At 49.0% G+C, this 25,472-nt stretch overlaps 2 protein-coding genes across 4 annotated transcripts in view; one reads left to right on the top strand and one right to left on the bottom strand.

Moving 5' to 3' along the window:
* Nucleotides 1-7,030: 7,030 nt before the first annotated feature.
* LOC128697257 (uncharacterized) overlaps nucleotides 7,031-25,472 on the top strand; it is an 89,178-nt gene continuing 70,736 nt past the window's right edge. Inside the window, exon 1 of the transcript XR_011394569.1 lies at nucleotides 7,031-13,454. The gene's annotated coding sequence lies outside the window, so the exon portion shown is untranslated. The remainder of the gene's footprint in view (nucleotides 13,455-25,472) is intronic.
* The window catches only part of LOC128697302 (uncharacterized), a 54,835-nt gene continuing 43,023 nt past the window's right edge, over nucleotides 13,661-25,472 (bottom strand). For all 3 annotated transcript variants that reach the window (XM_070104159.1, XM_070104160.1, XM_070104158.1), the window contains 2 exons: nucleotides 19,650-19,842; nucleotides 13,661-18,702 (listed from right to left, as the gene is read on the bottom strand). In XM_070104159.1, coding sequence (XP_069960260.1) covers nucleotides 18,549-18,702; nucleotides 19,650-19,842 — 347 coding nt within the window. In that variant the 3' untranslated portion in view covers nucleotides 13,661-18,548. The remainder of the gene's footprint in view (nucleotides 18,703-19,649; nucleotides 19,843-25,472) is intronic.

Raw genomic sequence — 25,472 nt, 5'->3', positions numbered from 1 at the left:
GTTGGCAACAATGTTGTTGGTCAACTCTGCTTGGTAACAAACTTCATTCTATTAAACCGAGCATAGGTTACTGGCCGTCTTCTTGTCATCAGTGCCGAGGTTGGGAGACCACTCTCTCCTGCCTTCGCATTGGTCACACTCGTCTTACTCATGGGTATCTCATGGAGAGGCACCCTGTTCCTCTCTGTGAGCAGTGTCAAGTTCCAGTATCGATTAGCCACATTCTGTTAGACTGCCCTCTCTATCAACGAGCACGCAGAATTTACCTCCAACGTCGTCTTCGTTCTACTACTCTCTCTTTACCTTCCCTTCTTGCTGATGGACCCTCCTTTAATCCTGACTCTCTCATTGACTTCTTGACAACGACTGATTTACTCCACAAACTCTGATGATACTTTTCGCACTCCCCTCAGCCCTTTCTAGTTCAGTCTCTTGCTGCCCTTTACCCTTTCACCATCCACTGCTTCGCTGTTATCCGTAACCTATTACTCATCCATCTCCCTTTTGCCACCTGATGCCCTCGCTTCCTTCCTGCCCTGCAGCGCTGTATAGTCCTTGTGGCTTAGCGCTTCTTTTTGATTATAATAATAATAATCCCAGGTAACCCAGATGTTACTATGTCTATAATTCTCCAGGGAGTTAACTCTCTGTATATACTCCCAGGTAACCCAGATGTTACTATGTCTATAATTCTCCAGGGAGTTAATTCTCTGTATATACTCCCAGGTAACCCAGATGTTACTATGTCTATAATTCTCCAGGGAATTAACTCTCTGTATATACTCCCAGGTAACCCAGGAGTTACTATGTCTATAATTCTCCAGGGAATTAACTCTGTATATACTCCCAGGCAACCCAGATGTTACTATGTCTATAATTCTCCAGGGAGTTAACTCTCTGTATATACTCCCAGGTAACCCAGATGTTAATATGTCTATAATTCTCCAGGGAGTTAACTCTCTGTATATACTCCCAGGTAACCCAGATGTTACTATGTCTATAATTCTCCAGGGAGTTAACTCTCTGTATATACTCCCAGATAACCCAGATGTTACTATGTCTATAATTCTCCAGGGAGTTAACTCTCTGTATATACTCCCAGGTAACGCAGATGTTACTATGTCTATAATTCTCCAGTGAGTTAACTCTCTGTATATACTCCCAGGTAACCCAGATGTTAATATGTCTATAATTCTCCAGGGAGTTAACTCTCTGTCTATAGTCCCAGGTAACCCAGATGTTAATATGTCTATAATTCTCCAGGGAGTTAACTCTCTGTCTATAGTCCCAGGTAACCCAGATGTTAATATGTCTATAATTCTCCAGGGAGTTAACTCTCTGTATATAGTCCCAGGTAACGCAGATGTTAATATGTCTATAATTCTCCAGGGAGTTAACTCTCTGTATATACTCCCAGGTAATCCAGATGTTACTATGTCTATAATTCTCCAGTGAGTTAACTCTCTGTATATACTCCCAGGTAACCCAGATGTTAATGTGTCTATAATTCTCCAGGGAGTTAACTCTCTGTATATAGTCCCAGGTAACCCAGATGTTAATATGTCTATAATTCTCCAGTGAGTTAACTCTCTGTATATACTCCCAGGTAACCCAGATGTTAATATGTCTATAATTCTCCAGGGAGTTAACTCTCTGTATATAGTCCCAGGTAACCCAGATGTTAATATGTCTATAATTCTCCAGTGAGTTAACTCTGTATATACTCCCAGGTAACCCAGATGTTAATATGTCTATAATTCTCCAGGGAGTTAACTCTCTGTATATAGTCCCAGGTAACCCAGATGTTAATATGTCTATAATTCTCCAGTGAGTTAACTCTCTGTATATACTCCCAGGTAACCCAGATGTTAATATGTCTATAATTCTCCAGGGAGTTAACTCTCTGTATATAGTCCCAGGTAACCCAGATGTTAATATGTCTATAATTCTCCAGTGAGTTAACTCTCTGTATATACTCCCAGGTAACCCAGATGTTAATATGTCTATAATTCTCCAGGGAGTTAACTCTCTGTATATAGTCCCAGGTAACCCAGATGTTACTATGTTCTTATGTTCTAATGTCATAAGAACATAAGAATGGAGGAACACTGTAGAAGGCCTACTGGCCCATGCGAGGCAGGTCCTTATCAAAACAACCTCTACCTATGATGAGGACGGGTAGACGATGAAATCATGTGACTCCTGTGTTGTTGGGTTGGTGCTGCTTAAGTATCATGTATGCCATTGTTTTTGAAATTTTGTAGTTTCCAGTGTTGCGTTCTATAGTGTCGGTGACGGCGATTAGTGAGGCTTCTAGGCACCGTCGGCGTCTGAGGTCTGGTTCGGTGAGAACGAGTTGTGCCTCATTCCAGTTCATCAAATGCCCCGTGGAGTCTCTGTGGAGGACACAGGCGTACCTTACATCGTCTCTGTTAGAGGCATTTCGATGCTCATTCAGGCGGACTGCAAGATCTCTGTCTGTCTCGCCTACATATTTCTTGGGACAGAACCCACAGGGAATAGTGTAGACGCCTGCTGTAGAAGTTAGAGGTGTGGGGCTGCGTTTCGTAGTGAGGTCTTTGATAGATGATGTGTTTATGGTGGAAACGTTGATGTTACTCATAGCAAGTGCCCGGCGAGTATTCGTGGCAACATCGCCACATGGGAGTACTATGAACTGTTTAGGGGGCTGTTCCATGGGCGGTTTGTTGAGGATAGCTTGTGCCTTGAGTCTGCAATCTCGGATGAAGAAAGATGGGAACTGAAGACGTGTAAAGGCTTGTGTTATGTAAGTGCATTCTTCTTCTAGAAAACAAGGGCTGGAGATGCGAAGAGCTCTCAAGAAGAAGCCAATGAGGACTCCTCTCTTAGTGCGGGTGTCTTGGTGTGAATAAAAGCGTATAAGATCGTCCTTGTTGGTAGGTTTTCTATACACTTTGAAGAGAAGTTTGTCACTGTCGGGAGATCTGCACAGTAGAACGTCGAGGAAAGGAAGTTTGCCATCATTTTCGAGTTCAAGTGTAAACTTTATTGATGGTTCAACTGCATTGATCTTGTTGAGAAGGGCCTGGATATTGAGACGTCTCGGATAGAAAACTAATATATCATCAACGTATCTTAGCCAGGTAACGGTGTTGGGAATGAGGATGCTGAATTTCTCTGTCTCCAGGTTTTCCATGAAGAGGTTGGCAAGCACAGCACTGAGCGGGCTGCCCATTGCCATCCCAAAGCACTGTTTATAACAGTTGTCCTGATACTTGAAGAAGTTGAAATTAACACAAAGTTCCACTAGACTGATGAAATCTAGAAGAGGTATCTGGAGAGGCACCCTGTTCCTCTCTGTGAGCAGTGTCAAGTTCCAGTATCGATTAGCCACATTCTGTTAGACTGCCCTCTCTATCAACGAGCACGCAGAATTTACCTCCAACGTCGTCTTCGTTCTACTACTCTCTCTTTACCTTCCCTTCTTGCTGATGGACCCTCCTTTAATCCTGACTCTCTCATTGACTTCTTGACAACGACTGATTTACTCCACAAACTCTGATGATACTTTTCGCACTCCCCTCAGCCCTTTCTAGTTCAGTCTCTTGCTGCCCTTTACCCTTTCACCATCCACTGCCCCGCTGTTATCCGTAACCTATTACTCATCCATCTCCCTTTTGCCACCTGATGCCCTCGCTTCCTTCCTGCCCTGCAGCGCTGTATAGCCCTTGTGGCTTAGCGCTTCTTTTTGATTATAATAATAATAGAAGAGGTAAAGGGAGGTCGTGGTTTTCAGTGAGCCTCTGTCTTAGAGATATACACTCCACGGTGTATATACACTGACATATACACTCCTTGGTGTATATACACTGAGATATACACTCCACGGTGTATATACACAGATATACACTCCACGGTGTATATACACTGACATATACACTCCTCGATGTATATACACTGACATATACACTCCTTGGTGTATATACACTGAGATATACACTCCACGGTGTATATACACAGATATACACTCCACGGTGTATATACACTGACATATACACTCCTCGATGTATATACACTGACATATACACTCCTTGGTGTATATGCACTGAGATATACACTCCACGGTGTATATACACTGACATATACACTCCTCGATGTATATACACTGACATATACACTCCTTGGTGTATATGCACTGACATATACACTCCACGGTGTATATACACTGACATATGCACTCCTTGGTGTATATGCACTGACATATACACTCCACGGTGTATATACACTGACATATACACTCCTCGATGTATATACACTGAGATACACTCCTTGGTGTATATACTCTGAGATATACACTCCTCGGTGTATATACACTGACATATACACTCCACGGTGTATATACACTGACATATACACTCCTCGATGTATATACACTGACATATACACTCCTTGGTGTATATACACTGACATATACACTCCTCGATGTATATACACTGAGATACACTCCTTGGTGTATATACTCTGAGATATACACTCCTCGGTGTATATGTACTGAGATATACACTCCACGGTGTATATACACTGACATATACACTCCTCTGTGTATATACACTGAGATATACACTCCTCGATGTATATACACTGAGATACACTCCTTGGTGTATATACTCTGAGATATACACTCCTCCGTGTATATACTCTGAGATATACACTCCACGGTGTATATACTCTGAGATATACACTCCACGGTGTATATACACTGACATATAGACTTCTCGGTGTATATACTCTGAGATATACACTCCACGGTGTATATACTCTGAGATATACACTCCACGGTGTATATACTCTGAGATATACACTCCTCGGTGTGTATACACTGACATATACACTCCTTGGTGTATATACACTGACATATACACTCCTCGGTGTGTATACACTGACATATACACTCCTCGGTGTATATACACTGACATATACACTCCACGGTGTGTATACACTGACATATACACTCCTCGGTGTATATACACTGACATATACACTCCTCGGTGTATATACACTGAGATATACACTCCACGGTGTATATACACTGACATATACACTCCTCGGTGTATATACACTGACATATACACTCCTCGGTGTATATACACTGACATATACACTCCACGGTGTATATACACTGACATATACACTCCTCGGTGTATATACACTGACACATACACTCCTCGGTGTATATACACTGACATATACACTCCTCGGTGTATATACACTGACACATACACTCCTCGGTGTGTATACACTGACATATACACTCGGTGTATATACACTGAGATACTCCTTGGTGTATATACTCTGAGATATACACTCCTCGGTGTATATACACTGACATATACACTCCTTGGTGTATATACACTGAGATATACACTCCTCGATGTATATACATTGAGATACACTCCTTGGTGTATATACACTGCGACATACACTCCACGGTGTATATACACTGCGACATACACTCCACGGTGTATATACACTGCGACATACACTCCACGGTGTATATACACTGCGACATACACTCCACGGTGTATATACACTGCGACATACACTCCACGGTGTGTATACACTGACATATACACTCGGTGTATATATCTTCAGCCTTTAATGTATACAGTGTACAGTATTAGTATGTATTAATATTATGAATAACAATGTATATATAAAATTTGATCTGTGTAATGTAAAGGAATTTATATAATAAGGCAACAAGTAACATTTTTGTATTATAGGCAAAATGTATATTAATGTATGAGTTTTTGTTTTGTTGTATTTATTGTAATTTTTAATAAATGGCGGGATATTTTTTATTTATTTACTTGTTGTGTCTTTGTGGGAACACACACACGGGGCCAGGAGCTAGGACTCGACCCCTGCAACCACACACACACACGGGGCCAGGAGCTAGGACTCGACCCCTGCAACCACACACACACGGGGCCAAGAGCTAGGACTCGACCCCTGCAACCACACACAAGGGGCCAGGAGCTAGGACTCGACCCCTGCAACCACACACACACGGGGCCAGGAGCTAGGACTCGACCCCTGCAACCACACACACACGGGGCCAGGAGCTAGGACTCGACCCCTGCAACCACACACGGGGCCAGGAGCTAGGACTCGACCCCTGCAACCACACACACGGGGCCAGGAGCTAGGACTCGACCCCTGCAACCACACACACACGGGGCCAGGAGCTAGGACTCGACCCCTGCAACCACACACACACACGGGGCCAGGAGCTAGGACTTGACCCCTGCAACCACACACACACGGGGCCAGAAGCTAGGACTCGACCCCTGCAACCACACACACACGGGGCCAAGAGCTAGGACTCAACCCCTGCAACCACACACACGGGGCCAGGAGCTAGGACTCGACCCCTGCAACCACACACACACGGGGCCAGGAGCTAGGACTCGACCCCTGCAACCACACACACACACGGGGCCAGGAGCTAGGACTCGACCCCTGCAACCACACACACGGGGCCAGGAGCTAGGACTCGACCCCTGCAACCACACACACGGGGCCAGGAGCTAGGACTCGACCCCTGCAACCACACACACACGGGGCCAGGAGCTAGGACTTGACCCCTGCAACCACACACACACACACGGGCCAGGAGCTAGGACTCGACCCCTGCAACCACACACACATGGGGCCAGGAGCTAGGACTCGACCCCTGCAACCACACACACACACGGGGCCAGGAGCTAGGACTCGACCCCTGCAACCACACACACGGGGCCAGGAGCTAGGACTCGACCCCTGCAACCACACACACACACGGGGCCAGGAGCTAGGACTCGACTCCTGCAACCACACACACACACGGGGCCAGGAGCTAGGATTCGACCCCTGCAACCACACTCACACGGGGCCAGGAGCTAGGACTCGACCCCTGCAACCACACACACACACACGGGGCCAGGAGCTAGGACTCGACCCCTGCAACCACACACACGGGGCCAGGAGCTAGGACTCGACCCCTGCAACCACACACACACAGGGGGCCAGGAGCTAGGACTCGACCCCTGCAACCACACACACACACACACACGGGGCCAGGAGCTAGGATTCGACCCCTGCAACCACACTCACACGGGGCCAGGAGCTAGGACTCGACCCCTACAACCACACACACACACACACACACGGGGCCAGGAGCTAGGACTCGACCCCTGCAACCACACACACACACGGGGCCAGGAGCTAGGACTCGACCCCTGCAACCACACACACGGGGCCAGGAGCTAGGATTCGACCCCTGCAACCACACACACACGGGGCCAGGAGCTAGGACTCGACCCCTGCAACCATACACACACACACACACGGGGCCAGGAGCTAGGACTCGACCCCTGCAACCACACACACACACGGGGCCAGGAGCTAGGATTCGACCCCTGCAACCACACACACACACGGGGCCAGGAGCTAGGACTCGACCCCTGCAACCACACACACACGGGGCCAGGAGCTAGGACTCGACCCCTGCAACCACACACACACACACGGGGCCAGGAGCTAGGACTCGACCCCTGCAACCACACACACGCACACGGGGCCAGGAGCTAGGACTCGACCCCTGCAACCACACACACACACGGGGCCAGGAGCTAGGATTCGACCCCTGCAACCACACACACACACGGGGCAAGGAGCTAGGACTCGACCCCTGCAACCACACACACACACGGGGCCAGGAGCTAGGACTCGACCCCTACAACCACACACACACACACGGGGCCAGGAGCTAGGACTCGACCCCTGCAACCACACACACGGGGCCAGGAGCTAGGACTCGACCCCTGCAACCACACACACACACACACACGGGGCCAGGAGCTAGGACTCGACCCCTGCAACCACACACACAGGGCCAGGAGCTAGGATTCGACCCCTGCAACCACACTCACACGGGGCCAGGAGCTAATACTCGATCCCTACAACCACACACACACACACACGGGGCCAGGAGCTAGGACTCGACCCCTGCAACCACACACACGGGGCCAGGAGCTAGGATTCGACCCCTGCAACCACACACACACACGGGGCCAGGAGCTAGGACTCGACCCCTGCAACCACACACACACGGGGCCAGGAGCTAGGACTCGACCCCTGCAACCACACACACACACACGGGGCCAGGAGCTAGGACTCGACCCCTGCAACCACACACACACACACGGGGCCAGGAGCTAGGACTCGACCCCTGCAACCACACACACACACACGGGGCCAGGAGCTAGGATTCGACCCCTGCAACCACACACACACACGGGACCAGGAGGTAGGACTCGACCCCTGCAACCACACACACGGGGCCAGGAGCTAGGACTCGACCCCTGCAACCACACACACACACACATGGGGCTAGGACTCGACCCCTGCAACCACACACACACGAGGCCAGGAGCTAGGACTCGACCCCTGCAACCACACACACACACACACACACGAGGCCAGGAGCTAGGACTCGACCCCTGCAACCACACACACACACACACACACACAGGGCCAGGAGCTAGGACTCGACCCCTGCAACCACACACACACACACACACACACACACGGGGCCAGGAGTTAGGACTCGACCCCTGCAACCACACACACACACACGGGGCCAGGAGCTAGGACTCGACCCCTGCAACCACACACACACACACACACACACACGGGGCCAGGAGCTAGGACTCGACCCCTCCAACCACACACACACACACACAGGGCCAGGAGCTAGGACTCGACACACACACACATATGGGGGTCCCAAAACATGGAGAGCCAAGATGTTGGACGTGGTGCTGGAAAACCTCATGCACCAACATGTTAAGGACACTACCAGAGTGAGAGGGGAGGATGAACCAGCAAGATTGGACCTTGTGTTCACCCTGGGCAGTTCAGACATTGAGGACATCACATATGAGAGTCCCCTAGGAGCTAGCGACCACGTGGTTCTGTGCTTTGACTACATAGTAGAGTTGCAAGTGGAGAGAGTAACAGGCGATGAATGGGAAAAGCCTGACTATAAAAGAGGGGACTATGTAGGGTTGAGGAACTTCCTACAGGAGGTTCCGTGGGACAGAGAACTGGCAGGAAAGCCAGTAAACGAAATGATGGAATATGTAACAACAAAATGCAAGGATGCAGTGGAAAGGATTATTCCCAAGGGCAACAGAAACAATAGAAAGACCAGAACGAGAACCTGGTTTACCCGACGGTGTAAGGAGGCAAAAACGAAGTGCAATAGAGAATGGAAAAAGTACAGAAGGCAGAGAACACACGAAAATAGGGAGATCAGTCGTAGAGCCAGGAACGAGTATGCACAGGTAAGGAGAGAGGCCCAGCGACAGTATGAAAATGACATAACATCGAAAATCAAGACTGACCCGAAACTGTTGTATAGCCACATCAGGAGGAAGACAACAGTCAAAGACCAGGTGATCAGATTGAGGACAGAAGGTGGAGAACTCACAAGAAATGATCAGGAGGTATGTGAGGAACTAAACAGGAGATTTAAGGAAGTTTTTATAGTAGAGACAGGAAGGGCTGTGGGAAGACAGCACAGAAGGGAACATCAAGAGGGAATATACCAACAAGTGTTGGAGGACATACGAACAACCGAGGAGGAGGTGCAGAAGCTGCTAAGTGACCTTGATACCTCAAAAGCGATGGGACCGGACAACATCTCCCCATGGGTCCTAAGAGAAGGAGTAGAGAGATGCTGTGCGTGCCCCTAACCACAATCTTCAACACATCCCTTGAAACTGGGCAACTACCTGAGAAATGGAAGACAGCAATAGTCCCCATATTTAAGAAAGGAAACAGAAATGAGGCACTAAACTACAGACCTGTGTCTCTGACATGTATTGTGTGCAAAGTCATGGAGAAGATTATCAGGAGGAGAGTGGTGGAACACCTGGAACGGAACAAGATTATAAATGGAAACCAGCATGGGTTCATGGAAGGTAAATCCTGTGTCACAAACCTCCTGGAGTTTTATGACAAGGTAACAGAAGTAAGACACGAGAGAGAGGGGTGGGTTGATTGCGTTTTCCTAGACTGCAGGAATGCCTTTGACACAGTTCCCCACAAGAGATTAGTGCAGAAGCTGGAGGATCAGGCGCATATAACAAGGAGGGCACTGCAATGGATCAGGGAATACCTGACAGGGAGGCAGCAACGAGTCATGGTACATGATGAGGTATCACAGTGGGCGCCTGTGACGAGCGGGGTCCCACAGGGGTCAGTTCTAGGACCAGTGCTATTTTTGATATATGCGAACGACATGATGGAAGGAATAGACTCTGAGGTGTCCCTATTCACAGATGATGTGAAGTTGATGAGAAGAATTAAATCGGATGAGGATGAGGCAGGACTGCAAAGAGACCTGGACAGGCTGGACATGTGGTTCAGAAACTGGCTTCTCGAATTCAGTCCTGCCAAATGCAAAGTCATGAAGATTGGGGAGGGACAAAGAAGACCGCAGACAGAGTATAGGCTAGGTGGACAAAGATTACAGATCTCACTCAGGGAGAAAGACCTTGGGGTGACCATAACACCGAGCACGTCACTGGAGGCACACATCAACCAAATAACTGCTGCAGCATACGGGCGCCTGGCAAACCTGAGAATAGCGTTCCGATACCTTAATAAGGAATCGTTCAAGACACTGTACACTGTGTATGTTAGGCCCATACTGGAGTATGCAGCACCAATCTGGAACCCACACCTGGTCAAGCACGTCAAGAAGTTAGAGAAAGTACAAAGGTTTGCAACAAGGCTAGTCCCAGAGCTCAGGGGAATGTCGTACGAGGAAAGGTTGAGGGAAATCGGACTGACGACACTGGAGGGCAGAAGGGTCAGGGGAGACATGATAACGACATACAAGATACTGCGGGGAATAGACAAGGTGGACAGAGATAGGATGTTCCAGAGAGGGGACACAGAAACAAGGGGTCACAACTGGAAGCTGAAGACTCCGACGAGTCACAGGGACGTTAGGAAGTATTTCTTCAGTCATAGAGTCGTCAGGAAGTGGAATAGCCTAGCAAGTGAAGTAGTGGAGGCAGGAACCATACATAGTTTTAAGAAGAATTATGACAAAGCTCAGGAAGCAGAGAGGGAGAGACCTAGTAGCGATCAGTGAAGAGGCGGGGCCAGGAGCTGAGTCTCGAACCCTGCAACCACAATTAGGTGAGTACAATTAGGTGAGCACACACACACACACACACACGGTATATACCAACAAGTGTTGGATGACACACAACCGAGGAGGAGATGAAGAAACTGCTAATGACCTTGATACTTCAAAGGTGGTGGGACCTGACAACATCTCCCCGTGGGTGCTTAAAGAGGGAGCAGAGACACTGTGTGTGCCACTAACCACAATCTTCAACACATCCCTTGAAACTGGGCAACTACCTGAGGTATGGAAGACTGCAAATGTAGTCCACATTTTTAAGACAGGAAACAGAAACGAGGCACTAAACTATAGACCTGTGTCTCTGACGTTTATTGTGTGCAAAGTCATGGAGAAGATTATCAGGAGGAGAGTGGTGGAACACCTGGAACGGAACAAGATTACAAACGACAACCAGCACAGATTCATGGAAGGAAAATAATGTGTTGCAAACCTACTGGAGTTTTATGACAAGGTAACAGAAGTAAAACACGAGAGAGAGGGGTGGGTTGATTGCATTTTCTTGGACTGCAAGAAGGCCTTCGACACAGTTCCTCACAAGGGATTAGTGCAGAAGCTAGAGGATCAGGCACGTATAACAGGAAGGGTACCGCAGTGGATCAGAGAATACCTGACGGAGGCAACAACGAGTCATGGTACGTGATGAGGTATCACAGTGGGCGCCTGTAACTAGCAGGGTCCCACAGGGGTCAGTCCTAGGATAAGTGCTATTTTTGGTATATGTGAATGACATGATGGAAGGGATAGACTCAGAAGTGTCCCTGTTTGCAGATGATGTGAAGTTAATGAGAAGAATTAAATCAGATGAGGATCAGGCAGGACTACAAAGAACTGGACACCTGGTCCAGCAATTGGCTCCTCGAATTTAACCCTGCCAAATGCAAAGTCATGAAGATTGGGGAAGGGCACAGAAGACCGCAGAGTACAGTCTAGGTGACCAAAGACTGCAAACCTCACTCAAAGAGAAAGATCTTGGGGTGAGTATAACACCGAGCATGTCTCCGGAAGCACATATCAACCAGATAACTGCTGCAGCGTATGGGCGCCTGGCAAACCTGATAATAGCGTTCCGATACCTCAGTAAGGAATCGTTCAAGACTCTCTACACCATATTCGTCAGGCCCATAGTGGAGTATGCAACACCAGTTTGGAACCCACACCTGGTCAAGCAGTTAGAGAAAGTGCAAAGGTTTGTAACAAGGTTAGTTCCAGAGCTAAGGGGATTGACCGACGAAGAAAGGTTAAGGGAAATCGGCCTGACGACACTGGAGGACAGGAGGGTCAGGGGAGACATGATAACGACATAAAAAATACTGCCAGGAATTGACAAGGTGATATAGACAGGATGTGACACAGCAACAAGGGGTCACAGTTGGAAGTTGAAGACACAGATAAGTTACAGGGATGTTAGGAAGTATTTCTTTAGTCATAGAGTTGTCAGGAAGTGGAATAGTCTAGCAAGTGACGTAGTGGAGGCAGGAACCATACATAGTTTTAAGAAGAGGTATGATAAAGCTTATGGAGCAGGGAGAGTGACTCAGTAGCGACCAGTGAAGAGGCGGGGCCAGGAGCTGAGTCTCGACCCCTGCAAGCAGTTAGGTGAGTACACACTAAAATAGAATCTTGTATTTGTCTCCCTGGAGAGTTAGTGACATGGAAGGTTGATCCGAGGAGAGGGAGAGAAGCTCCAATACAGTGAATCAAGATCCCTTCAGCAGGCGCAATATATATCAGGTTGTTAATAAAGTAATTTACGTATTTTATAAAATGGGAAGAAAACTTGATTAATAATCAAAATTATCAGTGATGATATAACCTAAAATTATTAATTTTATTTAATCCTGTTTGAATTATATTTTGCGGATGCTGCGTTGCCACATCTCCCAGACTTGTCAATATTTATACTGATGAGAAGACGCACAAAGTAATTAAGTACAAACTACAGCAAAGGATTATATATTATAACTACAATAGTAATGTAATAGTAACACAGCAGTTGCAAAAGTAATTAAGATAATGAAGGAGATGAGAGGAAGAGCAACAACGGTGAGTCAACAAAGATGGCGACGGTGGTAACGTCACTCTGGTCATATTTTTATTAATTTAAGTCGTTATAAAGACTTAAATGAGGTCAATACTTTGTGTACATCTGCGTCAACACTGACAGCAACACTACGTCAGTCAACACAACAAGTGGACAATATAACAGGTCAGAAATATATCATTAATGATCCTTGGTGGGATTCTGTTCTCCAGGGAGGTTCCTTGATGCTGGTGAGGGGCTCTTGATCCAAGGAATTTTGATCCGTACTCCCCTTCCTTGGATCCATCCTGAATGTCTTCCATTTCTCTGAGACCCTGAATGACCCCGTACTGTTTTATCGCGTTCCCAGGAATGCAATAATAGGCCTGACGTAAATTATTATTATTATTATTATTATTATAATTATTATTATTTATTATTGTTAATTTATTAATTATTTATTAATTATCTATTATTATTATTACGTTCATTGTGAGCACTAAACCCATAGGGGTCATACACTGCCACGGGGAATGGAAGTCACTCAGGTTTGATCCAAGGAATTGGAGCAATGATCCAATTCCTTTGATCAAAAGCCCTCACCAGCATCAAGAAACCTTCTTGAGGGGAATCAGCACTATAACCCTTACGGGTTTGACCCTTCCAGGTCTTAAAATTAGTGTATAGCCCCTAGGGCTTTAGAGCTCCACCATGAATAACTTCCGTGTTGTAAATATCGTAAAATATAAAATAATAGACCAGTAGTAGGAGTTTAAAACCTATCTACTCCACAATTATCTGGAGAGTGAAGTAGTGGAGGCAGGATCAATACACAGCTTTAAGAAGAGGTACGATAAATGCTTAAGAGGCACCTAAGTTCTCCCGTCTGTTTATTTTTCACGATAGTTTACCTTGTACATAATTAACTGAGTCTCGACACCTGCAACCACAATTAGGTGAGGGGCTCTTGATCTAGGTCCCTCAAGGTAGGTTCCTTGATGCTGGTGAGGAGCTCTTGATCTAGGTCCCTCAAGGTAGGTTCCTTGATGCTGGTGAGGAGCTCTTGATCTAGGTCCCTCAAGGTAGGTTCCTTGATGCTGGTGAGGGGCTCTTGATCTAGGTCCCTCAAGGTAGGTTCCTTGATGCTGGTGAGGAGCTCTTGATCTAGATCCCTCAAGGTAGGTTCCTTGATGCTGGTGAGGAGCTCTTGATCTAGGTCCCTCAAGGTAGGTTCCTTGATGCTGGTGAGGGGCTCTTGATCTAGGTCCCTCAAGGTAGGTTCCTTGATGATGGTGAGGAGCTCTTGATCTAGGTCCCTCAAGGTAGGTTCCTTGATGCTGGTGAGGGGCTCTTGATCTAGGTCCCTCAAGGTAGGTTCCTTGATTCTGGTGAGGGGCTCTTGATCTAGGTCCCTCAAGGTAGGTTCCTTGATGCTGGTGAGGGGCTCTTGATCTAGGTCCCTCAATGTAGGTTCCTTGATGTTGGTGAGGGGCTCTTGATCTAGGGAATTGGATCTGTGCTCCAGTTCCCTGAATCGAGTCTAAATACCTTCCCCCCCAAAGGCGCTGTATAATCCTACGGATTATACAGGGGTCAGTGTTGGGCCCCCTGCTGTTCACAATCTACATAAACGACATAGATGAGGGCATAAAGAGCGACATCAGCAAGTTGGCCGATGACACCAAAATAGGCCGTCGAATTCATTCTGACGAGGACATTAGAGCACTCCAGGAAGATTTGAATAGACTGATGCAGTGGTCGGGGAAGTGGCAGATGCAGTTTAATATAGACAAATGCAAAGTTCTAAATGTTGGACAGGACAATAACCATGCCACATATAAACTAAATAATGTAGATCTTAATATTACGGATTGTGAAAAAGATTTAGGAGTTCTGGTTAGCAGTAATCTGAAACCAAGACAACAGTGCATAAGTATTCGCAATAAAGCTAATAGAATCCTTGGCTTCATATCAAGAAGCATAAATAATAGGAGTCCTCAGGTTGTTCTTCAACTCTATACATCCTTGGTTAGGCCTCATTTAGATTATGCTGCACAGTTTTGGTCACCGTATTACAGAATGGATGTAAATGCTCTGGAAAATGTACAAAGGAGGATGACAAAGTTGATCCCATGTATCAGAAACCTTCCCTATGAGGATAGACTGAGGGCCCTGAATCTGCACTCTCTAGAAAGACGTAGAATTATTGGGGATATGATTGAGGTGTATAAATGGAAGACAGGAATAAATAAAGGGGATGTAAATAGTGTGCTGAAAATATCTAGCCTAGACAGGACTCGCAGCAATGGTTTTAGGTTGGAAAAATTCAGATTCGGGAAGGATATAGGAAAGTACTGGTTTGGTAATAGAGTTGTGGATGAGTGGAACAAACTCCCGAGTATAGTTATAGAGGCCAGAACGTTGTGTAGCTTTAAAAATAGGTTGGATAAATACATGAGTGGATGTGGGTGGGTGTGAGTTGGACCTTGTGCTACCAGGTCGGTTGCCGTGTTCCTCCCTTAAGTCAATGTGACCTGACCTGACTAGGTTGGGTGCATTGGCTTAAGCCGGTAGGAGACTTGGACCTGCCTCGCATGGACCAGTAGGCCTGCTGCAGTGTTCGTTCTTATGTTCTTATGTTCAGCCTTGGAGTTAGTGTTGACAGCATCGTGTTGGAGGAGAATCTGGAGCAAAGGCAAGAAGACTGGCGGTTATATAGGCGTCAGTGGATAAGAACGTGTAGCAGACGAGGGCATAGTCACTGGTAGGCGGGATTCCCCAGTGGAAGTATATAGTATATATAGTTCTACTGTCTTCTAATTATGTCCTAGAATCTGTACTGATAAAGCCACTGGATGGCGAAACGTCTACAATAAAGATATCCAAATGTTGCACATGTGTCTTAACTTTCATATTGTCGGTATTTTATACGTTTCTTGCACAATTTCAAATTTGTGGAGCCACACACGCTAATAATTGTAATTACACGTTCTGTTAATTGGGAAGATCATTCACTGGCTCTAGGAGCAATAGTTACTACTGAGTTCTCCCAGCATCTTGGAATAAGTCAATGGCCCCCAGGGGCCCCTGAGCCACTTAGAATAAGTCATGCCTCCCCCATCCCCACGTTAAGATAGAGATAAGATTTGATCAAATTTTTAACATGTAGGTAGTGTTGAGAAGCCAGGATTACGCAAGAAAAGTCAGTGCGTCATCGAGGACTGTCTGTCTTATTTCCATTGTTGTCCTTCAATCTTGTTCTCCAGGATGCCACCCACACTGGTCAACTAACACCCAGGTACCTACTTACTGCTAGGTGAACACTGACAGCAGGTGTACGGAAACATGCCCAGTGTTTCACCCACGCTGGAGCTTGAACCACGGACACTCAGTGTGTGAGGCGAGAGCGTTACCAACCAAGCCACGGGACGCCATAATGTAAAAACCACTTAATAATAACTAAAACATTCGAAAACGCTAATGCTTAGAAAATGATTCTACTTATGAAAGGTAAGTTAGTAGCTGTCACAAGTCACGTGGGGGTGGAAATACTTAACTCAAGATCTTTCACACTCCCGTGCGTCGTCAGGAGCTATGCTGTGTGCAGCACTTGAGACATTGGAGGGAATTAATGTTGAGCTAAGCTAGGGGTGGATAAACCCAAACCAAATAATGGGGGGTATGGGAACTAAATAATGGGTATGGGAACCAAATAATGGGGGTATGGGAACTAAATCATGGGGGTATGGGACTCAGTCTCTGAACAATTTAAAAAATTTGTTATGTTAGAATAACCAGGTGTTGTGTTGCTAGCTATATGTCAAGTATAACCAAGATATTGACATCTTCTGGAGTCATAATGGTACCTAATAGGACTGGTGATAATTTCCACAGTCTGGTGAAGGAGGTATGGACATATATTGGGCAATTTATTGGGTGTCTATAATATTAAAATCGTCAAGAACACCTGACCTAAGGGAAGACGTTACTGGGTGGACTCATAAGATTGAAGATAGATAATTGGTTCACTAGGTACAGTGGTTGAAGGTTGAAGATAGACAATTGGTTCACTAGGTACAGTGGTTGAAGGTTGAAGATAGACTAATTGGTTCACTTGGTACAGTGGTTGAAGGTTGAAGATAGACAATTGGTTCACTTGGTACAGTGGTTGAAGGTTGAAGATAGACAATTGGTTCACTTGGTACAGTGGTTGAAGGTTGAAGATAGACAATTGGTTCACTTGGTACAGTGGTTGAAGGTTGAAGATAGACAATTGGTTCACTCGGTACAGTGGTTGAAGGTTGAAGATAGACAATTGGTTCACTTGGTACAGTGGTTGAAGGTTGAAGATAGACAATTGGTTCACTTGGTACAGTGGTTGAAGGTTGAAGATAGACAATTGGTTCACTTGGTACAGTGGTTGAAGGTTGAAGATAGACAATTGGTTCACTTGGTACAGTGGTTGAAGGTTGAAGATAGACAATTGGTTCACTCGGTACAGTGGTTGAAGGTTGAAGATAGACAATTGGTTCACTTGGTACAGTGGTTGAAGGTTGAAGATAGACAGTTGGTTCACTCGGTACAGTGGTTGAAGGTTGAAGATAGACAATTGGTTCACTCGGTACAGTGGTTGAAGGTTGAAGATAGACAATTGGTTCACTTGGTACAGTGGTTGAAGGTTGAAGACAGACAATTGGTTCACTTGGTACAGTGGTTGAGGGTTGAAGATAGACAATTGGTTCACTCGGTACAGTGGTTGAGGGTTGAAGATAGACAATTGGTTCACTCGGTACAGTGGTTGAGGGTTGAAGATAGACAATTGGTTCACTCGGTACAGTGGCTGAAGGTTGAAGATAGACAATTGGTTCACTCGGTACAGTGGCTGAAGGTCGTGAAACAAGATTCTTGGAATGAAGCTTCTACGATCTCGTAGATGGTGGACCAGAAGGTTGAAGATAGACAATTGGTTCACTCGGTACAGTGGTTGAGGGTTGAAGATAGACAATCGGTTCACTCGGTACAGTGGTTGAGGGTTGAAGATAGACAATCGGTTCACTCGGTACAGTGGTTGAGGGTTGAAGATAGACAATTGGTTCACTTGGTACAGTGGTTGAGGGTTGAAGATAGACAATTGGTTCACTTGGTACAGTGGCTGAAGGTCGTGAAACAAGATTCTTGGAATGAAGCTTCTACGATCTCGTAGATGGTGGACCAGAAGGTTGAAGATAGACAATCGGTTCACTCGGTACAGTGGTTGAGGGTTGAAGATAGACAATTGGTTCACTCGGTACAGTGGCTGAAGGTCGTGAAACAAGATTCTTGGAATGAAGCTTCTACGATCTCGTAGACGGCAGTTATGGTGGAACACACTCCACCGATCACTCCCACTATAATGATCTCCACCAAGAAGATCCTCTCCCACATGGCCATCGTCCTGTGCCAAATGTAACTATTAGTAACTTGTAGTCAAGACAACTAACACAACACAAGAGTTCAAAACGGATTCACGTATGTGTAAATTGTAGGTGTTTTATGAGTCCTTGACTTTAATATTAGTTCAGAAATGTTGTCCTCCTGCCTGTATATCCAGAGTGTGAGACAAAGACGGTGACATTGTAAGACAGACACAGACAGGGAGAGTGAGACAGCGGCAGACATGGTGAGACAGACACTGACAGGGAGAGTGAGACAGTGACAGACCAATGCGTTCCAGGCTGGTCCTCCCCCACCCATGTTTCCAGGGTCCACTGTGATTATCTGTCAGTCGTAATATAAACACAAACACTTACAGACACAGACAGGGAGAGTGAGACAGCGGCAGACAGGGTGAGACAGACACTGACAGGGAGAGTGAGACAGTGACAGACCAATGCATTCCAAGCTGGTCCTCCACTCACCTATGTTTCCAGGGTCCACTGTGATCATCTATCAGTCGCAATATAAACACAAACACTGACAGACACTGACAGACACACAAAGACCAATACATTCCAAGCTGGTCCTCCACCCACCTATGTTTACTGGGTCCACTGTGATCATCTATCAGTCGTAATATAAACACAAACACTGACAGACACAAACACTGACAGACACAAACACTGACAGACACACACAGACCAACACATTCCAAGCTGGTCCTCCACCCACCTATGTTTCCAGGGCCCACTGTGATCATCTATCAGTCGCAATATAAACACAAACACTGACAGACACTGGCAGACACACAAAGACCAATACATTCCAAGCTGGTCCTCCACCCACCTATGTTTACTGGGTCCACTGTGATCATCTATCAGTCGTAATATAAACACAAACACTGACAGACACAAACACTGACAGACACACACAGACCAACACATTCCAAGCTGGTCCTCCACCCACCTATGTTTCCAGGGTCCACTGTGATCATCTATCAGTCGCATGTACATGAGTGGAGGAAGTACGAAGGTACAGAGGGTAATCAGAGAACCACCAATCAGGTTGAGGATCAGACCGAAGTCAGGAATGGCCAAACAAATCAACATCTGCAGCAACACTGTGACAGATCGAACAACACACCGCCTCCAGTTGAAATCTGTGACGATGACAGGAAATGGTATATCTCATAATGGCTTAGATTATCATCGCCTCCGCGGCCCGATTTAAGACCAGAACTCTTTAATTAGAAAGGAAATATCGCGGAAATAATATTTAGAAATGTGGTGGAATATAGATAAGGGAATGCCGAATGCATGACAGAAATATTCGTAAGTCCAGCAGTAACAGCCTGGTTGATCAGACCCTGATCCACCATGAGGCCTGGTCTCAGACCGAGTCGCGGGGGCGTTGACCCCCGAAACCCTCTCCAGGTAAACTCCAGGTTAGTCTTATGGGAGTGCAGAATTGTACAGGGGTATGGCACCTCTGTGACATACCCCTGTGGGGTGCCCCTGTGACATACTCCTGTGGGATGCCTCTGTGGGATGCCCCTGTGGGATGCCCCTGTGACATACCCCTGTGGGATGCCCCTGTGACATACCCCTGTGGGATGCCCCTGTGACATACCCCTGTGGGATGCCTCTGTGACATACCCCTGTGGGATGCCCCTGTGACATACCCCTGTGGGATGCCTCTGTGGGGTGCCCCTGTGACATACCCCTGTGCGATGCCTCTGTGGGATGCCCCTGTGGGATGCCTCTGTGGGATGCCTCTGTGGGATGCCTCTGTGGGATGCCCCTGTGGGATGCCTCTGTGGGATGCCCCTGTGGGATGCCTCTGTGGGATGCCTCTGTGGGATGCCTCTGTGGGATGCCCCTGTGGGATGCCTCTGTGGGATGCCTCTGTGGGATGCCTCTGTGTGATGCCTCTGTGGGATGCCCCTGTGGGATGCCTCTGTGGGATGCCTCTGTGGGATGCCTCTGTGGGATGCCTCTGTGGGATGCCTCTGTGGGATGCCCCTGTGGGATGCCGCTGTGGGATGCCTCTGTGGGATGCCTCTGTGGGATGCCCCTGTGGGATGCCTCTGTGGGATGCCTCTGTGGGATGCCTCTGTGGGATGCCTCTGTGGGATACCCCTGTGGGATGCCCCTGTGACATACCCCTGTGGGGTGCCTCTGTGGGATGCCCCTGTGACATACCCCTGTGGGATGCCCCTGTGACATACCCCTGTGGGATGCCCCTGTGACATACCCCTGTGGGATGCCTCTGTGACATACCCCTGTGGGATGCCTCTGTGGGGTGCCCCTGTGACATACCCCTGTGGGATGTCTGTGGGATGCCCCTGTGGGATGCCTCTGTGGGATGCCTCTGTGGGATGCCTCTGTGGGATGCCTCTGTGGGATGCCTCTGTGGGATGCCTCTGTGGGATGCCCCTGTGGGATGCCCCTGTGGGATGCCTCTGTGGGATGCCTCTGTGGGATACCTCTGTGGGATGTCCCTGTGGGATGCCTCTGGGATGCCTCTGTGGGATGCCTCTGTGGGATGCCTCTGTGGGATGCCCCTGTGGGATGCCCCTGTGGGATGCCTCTGTGGGATGCCCCTGTGGGATGCCCCTGTGGGATGCCTCTGTGGGATGCCTCTGTGGGATGCCTCTGTGGGATGCCTCTGTGGGATGCCTCTGTGGGATGCCTCTGTGGGATGCCTCTGTGGGATGCCTCTGTGGGATGCCTCTGTGGGATGCCTCTGTGGGATGCCTCTGTGGGATGCCTCTGTGGGATGCCTCTGTGGGATGCCCCTGTGGGATGCCCCTGTGGGATGCCTCTGTGACATACCCCTGTGGGATGCCTCTGTGGGGTGCCCCTGTGACATACCCCTGTGGGATGTCTGTGGGATGCCCCTGTGGGATGCCTCTGTGGGATGCCTCTGTGGGATGCCTCTGTGGGATGCCTCTGTGGGATGCCTCTGTGGGATGCCTCTGTGGGATGCCTCTGTGGGATGCCTCTGTGGGATGCCTCTGTGGGATGCCTCTGTGGGATGCCTCTGTGGGATGCCCCTGTGGGATGCCCCTGTGGGATGCCTCTGTGACATACCCCTGTGGGATGCCTCTGTGGGGTGCCCCTGTGACATACCCCTGTGGGATGTCTGTGGGATGCCCCTGTGGGATGCCTCTGTGGGATGCCTCTGTGGGATGCCTCTGTGGGATGCCTCTGTGGGATGCCTCTGTGGGATGCCTCTGTGGGATGCCCCTGTGGGATGCCCCTGTGGGATGCCTCTGTGGGATGCCTCTGTGGGATACCTCTGTGGGATGTCCCTGTGGGATGCCTCTGGGATGCCTCTGTGGGATGCCTCTGTGGGATGCCTCTGTGGGATGCCCCTGTGGGATGCCCCTGTGGGATGCCTCTGTGGGATGCCCCTGTGGGATGCCCCTGTGGGATGCCTCTGTGGGATGCCTCTGTGGGATGCCTCTGTGGGATGCCTCTGTGGGATGCCTCTGTGGGATGCCTCTGTGGGATGCCTCTGTGGGATGTCTCTGTGGGATGCCTCTGTGGGATGCCTCTGTGGGATGCCTCTGTGGGATGCCTCTGTGGGATGCCTCTGTGGGATGCCCCTGTGGGATGCCCCTGTGGGATGCCTCTGTGGGATGCCTCTGTGGGATGCCTCTGTGGGATGCCTCTGTGGGATGCCCCTGTGGGATGCCTCTGTGGGATGCCTCTGTGGGATGCCCCTGTGGGATGCCCCTGTGGGATGCCTCTGTGGGATGCCTCTGTGGGATGCCTCTGTGGGATGCCTCTGTGGGATGCCCCTGTGGGATGCCCCTGTGGGATGCCTCTGTGGGATGCCTCTGTGGGATGCCTCTGTGGGATGCCCCTGTGGGATGCCTCTGTGGGATGCCTCTGTGGGATGCCCCTGTGGGATGCCCCTGTGGGATGCCTCTGTGGGATGCCTCTGTGGGATGCCTCTGTGGGATGCCTCTGTGGGATGCCCCTGTGGGATGCCCCTGTGGGATGCCTCTGTGGGATGCCTCTGTGGGATGCCCCTGTGGGATACCTCTGTGGGATGCCTCTGTGGGATGCCTCTGTGGGATGCCCCTGTGGGATACCTCTGTGGGATGCCCCTGTGGGATGCCCCTGTGGGATGCCTCTGTGGGATGCCTCTGTGGGATGCCTCTGTGGGATGCCTCTGTGGGATGCCTCTGTGGGATGCCTCTGTGGGATGCCCCTGTGGGATGCCTCTGTGGGATGCCTCTGTGGGATGCCTCTGTGGGATGCCTCTGTGGGATGCCTCTGTGGGATGCCTCTGTGGGATGCCTCTGTGGGATGCCTCTGTGGGATGCCTCTGTGGGATGCCTCTGTGGGATGCCTCTGTGGGATGCCTCTGTGGGATGCCTCTGTGGGATGCCTCTGTGGGATGCCTCTGTGGGATGCCTCTGTGGGATGCCTCTGTGGGATGCCTCTGTGGGATGCCTCTGTGGGATGCCTCTGTGGGATGCCTCTGTGGGATGCCTCTGTGGGATGCCTCTGTGGGATGCCTCTGTGGGATGCCTCTGTGGGATGCCTCTGTGGGATGCCTCTGTGGGATGCCTCTGTGGGATGCCTCTGTGGGATGCCTCTGTGGGATGCCTCTGTGGGATGCCTCTGTGGGATGCCTCTGTGGGATGCCTCTGTGGGATGCCTCTGTGGGATGCCTCTGTGGGATGCCTCTGTGGGATGCCTCTGTGGGATGCCTCTGTGGGATGCCTCTGTGGGATGCCTCTGTGGGATGCCTCTGTGGGATGCCTCTGTGGGATGCCTCTGTGGGATGCCTCTGTGGGATGCCTCTGTGGGATGCCCCTGTGGGATGCCTCTGTGGGATGCCTCTGTGGGATGCCTCTGTGGGATGCCTCTGTGGGATGCCCCTGTGGGATGCCTCTGTGGGATGCCTCTGTGGGATGCCTCTGTGGGATGCCTCTGTGGGATGCCTCTGTGGGATGCCTCTGTGGGATGCCTCTGTGGGATGCCCCTGTGGGATGCCTCTGTGGGATGCCTCTGTGGGATGCCTCTGTGGGATGCCTCTGTGGGATGCCTCTGTGGGATGCCTCTGTGGGATGCCTCTGTGGGATGCCCCTGTGGGATGCCTCTGTGGGATGCATCTGTGGGATGCCTCTGTGGGATGCCTCTGTGGGATGCCTCTGTGGGATGCCTCTGTGGGATGCCTCTGTGGGATGCCTCTGTGGGATGCCTCTGTGGGATGCCTCTGTGGGATGCCTCTGTGGGATGCCCCTGTGGGATGCCTCTGTGGGATGCCTCTGTGGGATGCCTCTGTGGGATGCCCCTGTGGGATGCCTCTGTGGGATGCCTCTGTGGGATGCCTCTGTGGGATGCCTCTGTGGGATGCCTCTGTGGGATGCCTCTGTGGGATGCCTCTGTGGGATGCCCCTGTGGGATGCCTCTGTGGGATGCCTCTGTGGGATGCCTCTGTGGGATGCCTCTGTGGGATGCCTCTGTGGGATGCCTCTGTGGGATGCCTCTGTGGGATGCCTCTGTGGGATGCCTCTGTGGGATGCCTCTGTGGGATGCCTCTGTGGGATGCCTCTGTGGGATGCCTCTGTGGGATGCCTCTGTGGGATGCCTCTGTGGGATGCCTCTGTGGGATGCCCCTGTGGGATGCCTCTGTGGGATGCCTCTGTGGGATGCCTCTGTGGGATGCCTCTGTGGGATGCCTCTGTGGGATGCCTCTGTGGGATGCCTCTGTGGGATGCCTCTGTGGGATGCCTCTGTGGGATGCCTCTGTGGGATGCCTCTGTGGGATGCCTCTGTGGGATGCCTCTGTGGGATGCCTCTGTGGGATGCCTCTGTGGGATGCCCCTGTGGGATGCCTCTGTGGGATGCCTCTGTGGGATGCCTCTGTGGGATGCCTCTGTGGGATGCCTCTGTGGGATGCCTCTGTGGGATGCCTCTGTGGGATGCCTCTGTGGGATGCCTCTGTGGGATGCCTCTGTGGGATACCTCTGTGGGATGCCTCTGTGGGATACCTCTGTGGGATGCCTCTGTGGGATGCCTCTGTGGGATGCCTCTGTGGGATGCCTCTGTGGGATGCCTCTGTGGGATGCCTCTGTGGGATGCCTCTGTGGGATGCCTCTGTGGGATGCCTCTGTGGGATGCCTCTGTGGGATGTGTTCAGGGGAGTTTGTCTGGTAGTCAAGGTATCTGTACAACACTTGGACATACCCGAAATAAATTATTGTTGTCTCGTCTGCCCCACCAATTCCTTTCACTATCTTGTATGTTGTAATTATATCTCCCTAACTCATCTCCGTTGTCATTACTGTGTGTTTATACTTGCCTAAGTTCCTTGACAACTTAGTCCTAACATACGCTTATATATATATATATATATATATATATATATATATATATATATATATATATATATATATATATATATATATATATATATATATATATATATATATATATATATATATATATATATATATATATCAATAACAGCACTGCGATTAACCAAGGACTCGAACCCATGCTGCTTTGGCCTGCCTCATGGTGGGCGAAAACTCACGACGCCTTAATCGACTGGTGTCATGAGTTTTCGCCCACCATGAGGCAGGCCAAAGCAGCATGGGTTCGAGTCCTTGGCTAGTCGCAGTGCTGTTAATGATATATATATATATATATATATATATATATATATATATATATATATATATATATATATATATATATATATATATATCGTGCCGAATATGTAAAACTGGTCAATTAGCAAGAACTCATTTAAAATTAAGTCCTT

This window comes from Cherax quadricarinatus, chromosome 89 (genome assembly GCF_038502225.1).
Source record: "Cherax quadricarinatus isolate ZL_2023a chromosome 89, ASM3850222v1, whole genome shotgun sequence".
Classification (NCBI taxonomy): Eukaryota; Metazoa; Arthropoda; class Malacostraca; order Decapoda; family Parastacidae; genus Cherax; species Cherax quadricarinatus.
Note: the sequence above shows the minus strand (reverse complement) of the source record. Positions and strands in the feature narration are given on the sequence as shown.